General features: G+C 40.4%; 1 protein-coding gene across 3 annotated transcripts in view; it reads right to left on the bottom strand.

Annotated features, from left to right (window-relative positions):
• Positions 1 to 869: 869 nt before the first annotated feature.
• Positions 870 to 4,492, bottom strand: part of YDJC (YdjC chitooligosaccharide deacetylase homolog) — a 66,148-nt gene continuing 62,525 nt past the window's right edge. For all 3 annotated transcript variants that reach the window (XM_044990507.1, XM_044990509.1, XM_044990508.1), the window contains exon 6: positions 870 to 3,324. In XM_044990507.1, the coding sequence (XP_044846442.1) occupies positions 2,982 to 3,324 (343 nt within the window). In that variant the 3' untranslated portion in view covers positions 870 to 2,981. The remainder of the gene's footprint in view (positions 3,325 to 4,492) is intronic.

Below are 4,492 nucleotides of genomic sequence, written 5' to 3'. Positions count from 1 at the left end.
CTGAAGTGTGTGTAACTTCTGCATCAGCTACCTAAATGACCCACTGTTTTTCTCTCCTCTTGATCACGTCTGTTAGCATGGAAACTTGGCATTGACCAAATTATCCTTTCATATTTATAACAACTGTAGCACCTGTTTGTCACTCTTGTTTCTATAAAAAAGTGAATATCCCTTCTGATTGTAAACCTCTCAGGTTAAATACTGCATATACATGTGAATTGGTGCCATTAGATACCACTGCAAGGGAACTGAAGAGGTTGGATAATTCCAGGAACTGCAGTTCAAATTCACATCAGCCTATAGCAAGGTCATGCCTATTATCTAATTTTATGTCTAGGGATCAGGTGGAAGAAAATATTAATCTCAATTCTCTTCTTGCTTTCTTTATAGTCCAGTACCCAAACCACAAGATGTGAAACACAAGTAGTAGCTTTAACTTATAGGTGACTCTCTTTGCAAAAGATACAGACCAAATAAGTGTGTGTACTGTATGGCTAAAGTGGGAGTAGACCAATGAAAAGTACTAAGCCAGTCCTGTGTTAACTCAGGAATTCAAGCTGTTCTATCTGGTTCCCTAAGCCATGCTCCATTCTAAACATGCAGTTTAAGACCCAAAACTCCAGCATACTGGTGAAACTATACACCCAAGAGTATTGGTCTAGGCTTTCTGCAATTCCCTTCTGCTACCTGTAATAAAAATGCTCTCAAAGGCTTTGTGGCATGGTTTATTTTTAGACAGACTGGACTTTGAAAATATCTGTATACAGGGAAAGCTTATTGTTGGCTTGTTGAATGTTCTTATTGCAAACTTCATATCTCAGAACACTATATCATTTCCCTATTAGCTGAACTATTTTTATGTAAAAAGTCCATGTACTTAAAATGAGGAGTTCTTTACTCACACTTCCACTTTAAAGTGCTTTCAATTCATTTGAATGGTAAAATCCTGTTTTTGTCCTATTTATTTAGAAATATGGACATTTACGAAATTGTCTAATATTCACAGTACAGAACTGAATGGGTTAAGGCCACTCTCATGCTGATTTCACAGTGTTCGGTTAGTGTGAAGGAAGCAGAAAATGAGTACAACCGGTACAATACATGAAAAGAGAAGGGATGTTCTGATGATTGTGTGATCAAAACAAATTCATAGTAAGTACTCGAGAATAAATCAAGGTTAAAAATTAGGTAATGTGTAAAAATCTGAGATACAGTATTAGGTAACCCAGTGCCTCCAGGCATATTACTGTACATGAACAACAGCTCATCAAACACTAGGTGGCACTCACTTCTAACCACTTTTACAATCTCATTCTTTCATGGTTGAGTGCAACTCTTACATCCCTTGTTCTTTTATTATACTTTATCACAATCAGTAACCTGGAAACTTTACCACTAAATGTAAAGACTGGGGGTCATGTACAGTTGTTTGACATATCAAGCACTTCCAAAAATTGGTTTCTTTTGTAATTTTGCCTCAGCAACATTGTACACCATGTACCTATTACAATAGAGACTGTAAATCTGGAATTAATACTGTGGCATAAACTAAGTTTATGGAATTGCCTGAAAGGTTCTTGATATAGCAATCTGAATATTTCATTAATGTTAGTTTTGTTTGTTTTTTTCCCTTACACAAAGGAAGTTCCCAGTTGGCTAGGAACCGGAGGCCAAATAAGTCCTGTTAGTCATGGAAAAAATCATGCCCTCTGTGCACATAGCCCTGGTATGACTGGGCTCTTGTAGACTTTGATTTTTCTGCAGGTTATGCATCAAACAGTTAAGACTTTATAAAAAATAAAGGCCGTGTGCTAAAATGAGGTTTGAGTTATGTAACGGGGGGAAACTACTGGTCAGGCTTGGATAAAGTGCATTTTTCCATCTCTTTATATAGCCAAGATGGCTGAACAACACTGACACATTAAAATATGCTTTGGGAGACATGAAGCTCAGAAAAATCTCATACATCAAGGAGGATTTTTCAGAAAGTATCAGAGGAATGAAAACTGACCTGTAGTGGAACTGTAGAAATTAGAAAGCTTTGATGATAATCAGAATTTTTGTTCTGTTATTTTTCCCTTCTCATTGTCATTGCTCCCTCTAGACGTTAGAACATCTTTACGTTTACAGTAAGCGGCCATCACAGCACGTAGCTCATGAAAGGACAGTGTGTGGTGTATTGACAGATAACAGTCATCATGAAATAGCTAATGGGGCAACGATTGCTGTTCTTGTAAAATCATCTAAAAAGCCTGTCTGGAAGTGCTGTCATTAAAAGTTTCTTTTGACTGCATAATGGCTAGAGTCTACTTAAATAGAACAGTAACTCTGCATCCAGCTACTTGCATGGAGTATGATTGAAGGCATCAGAAGGCTAATATCATAAGTTGATTACTTTTGAAGAAAAAAATGTCTGCAATGACCATTCCTTTTCTGTAGGCATGAGTAAAGATGCAACAGCTCAAGTGAAAAAATGAAAGGAAAATATAGTAATTTCTTAAGGGAATGCTCAAAGTTACTAGGCTTACAGCGATCAGCCTCCCTTGGCCAGGTGAGTCTTACTTTCTAGGCTGTGTATCTTTTTGCAACTATTCCCTGCCACCACACAAAAAATATTTCAAAAAGTTGATGCATGATTGTCAGCCATGGTTGGATGTGCTATCTGCTATTGCAGCATCTGCAGGAATTGTTAGTCTGACAGTTGGGCCCTGGCTTTCAAGTTAAATTTTGGGGTGGACTGTGAATATGGTACACAAAGGAAATCCATCACTTTCAAATCAGCTGAGGTGTCTTACAAATCTGATGACAATGAGAGAGATACAGGCTGGGATATTGCTGCTAGGTGCATTGGAGAGTCTAGGTATTTCTAATTAGTTTATAGGCTGCTCCCAGTCCATTCACAGTTCCTTTCTGTGTTATGAGGTATACTGTCAGCTACAGATTCCCCCACCCTGGTACAAGCTAGATTTATCTTCTCTTGATTAAAGATCTTTAAATGCACAAAGCTGAATGTTCCTTGTTTTGTAATAGCTTTGCAACTCTGGATTCATTAATGTTTGGAGTTCATGCAAGCGTTCCCATGACTGTGAAAAATCATCTGGTCCTTCTCCACAGCCTCCAACAGGTGGAATAGTGGGGTACCCTGGATGTACCATCAGTTCAATTGTGACTGTTCTGCTTTGCTGAGGTTGAGGTGAAAATTGAGTCATCAAAGAGTTTTCCTTGGTAGCAAAAGCTGCCACGGCAGTATCAATGGCGCTCTGAATGTTGCTGACAGACATGTTTTTGCCCATGGTACTCAAACCTATATAAATGTCAGCCCACCTGTTGGGGGGAGGATACAAAAATTAATATGTACAAAAGGCATGAAATGTAGCTGGAGTGTTAGACTTTAAAAAAAAAAAGTTAATTTCAAATGATCTTCTGTTAGTGTAAATATTTAAATACAAAATAAAACCAAATACAACTACACTGACCAGGATAACTCCTCCTTTCATTAACAGACCCCACCACGAAGCACCGTCATTTGCCACCATTTCTGCAGGCTGTGCGGTGTGGGAGGCCCCTGCTCCCCCAGAGCCCCAATGAAGTCAACCCATGGCCCACGCCTTTGGTTGGAGAATGTTTAAATAGGTCATGAGATGGCTCTGGCTGTAGACCCACTTTGGTGGTGACCGTGCAGGATACTGTTTACTACTGTGTATTAAAATAATGTGTTATTATTGAAAGTTTCATTTTTTAAAAATGAAGAAATCACACTTTCAGGTTATAGTTACCTCTAATAGCTTCATTTTGTGTAAATCTGACTCTAAAATGGGAACGCTTGCTAGCAGATCTGCCCCCGGTGTATAGCAGAGACATGCTTGCTTGCTTGCTTTAGGGACAAAATTACAGGCGTTTACTACAGTTAGTACTGAAGAGCCAACAATCCCCACAGGGAGGGAGCCAGAGGCTGTGCATTCTTACGCATTAGCCACAGAATGCCTGGCTATGTTCCAGCTGCAGGGCCAGACTCCTGCTGTTTCACCTGTGCAATCCCAAATGGGTTCGACAGGGGTAAGAGAGTGCAGAATTAGAACACAATAAAGTTCCCAGGTATAACTCAGGACAGAGCTTGGCCTAGGAAGGCCACTTGTCTGGTGTTAAACTGGACGGGCCTCTTTTTGAAAGGTTTGTCCCGTCTGGTACTGGATGTGGAATTGGCTGGGAGAACGCTGCTCTGCCCCGTCCAGCTCTTAAAAATGGCACCTCTGTGTGGCATGACCTTGAATGCACCATATGTACAAGATCATGCCGAGGGGGGCAGGGCAGCAAGCTCTTAAAGATGGAGCCTCCTCTGTGTGGCGTGACCTCATGCACTGGGTATATGAGATCATGCCAGCACGGGTGGGCCCACGCTGCTCCCAGAAGCACCAGAATGTCGTGTGAGTGGCTGCTTTAATCTGTGTTACTGCTAATGGTGCATAAGCAGGCAAGACCCCAACGTGGCTTT

Source organism: Mauremys mutica, chromosome 16 (genome assembly GCF_020497125.1).
Source record: "Mauremys mutica isolate MM-2020 ecotype Southern chromosome 16, ASM2049712v1, whole genome shotgun sequence".
NCBI lineage: Eukaryota > Metazoa > Chordata > Testudines > Geoemydidae > Mauremys > Mauremys mutica.
This window is presented reverse-complemented; position numbering and strand designations above follow the sequence as displayed.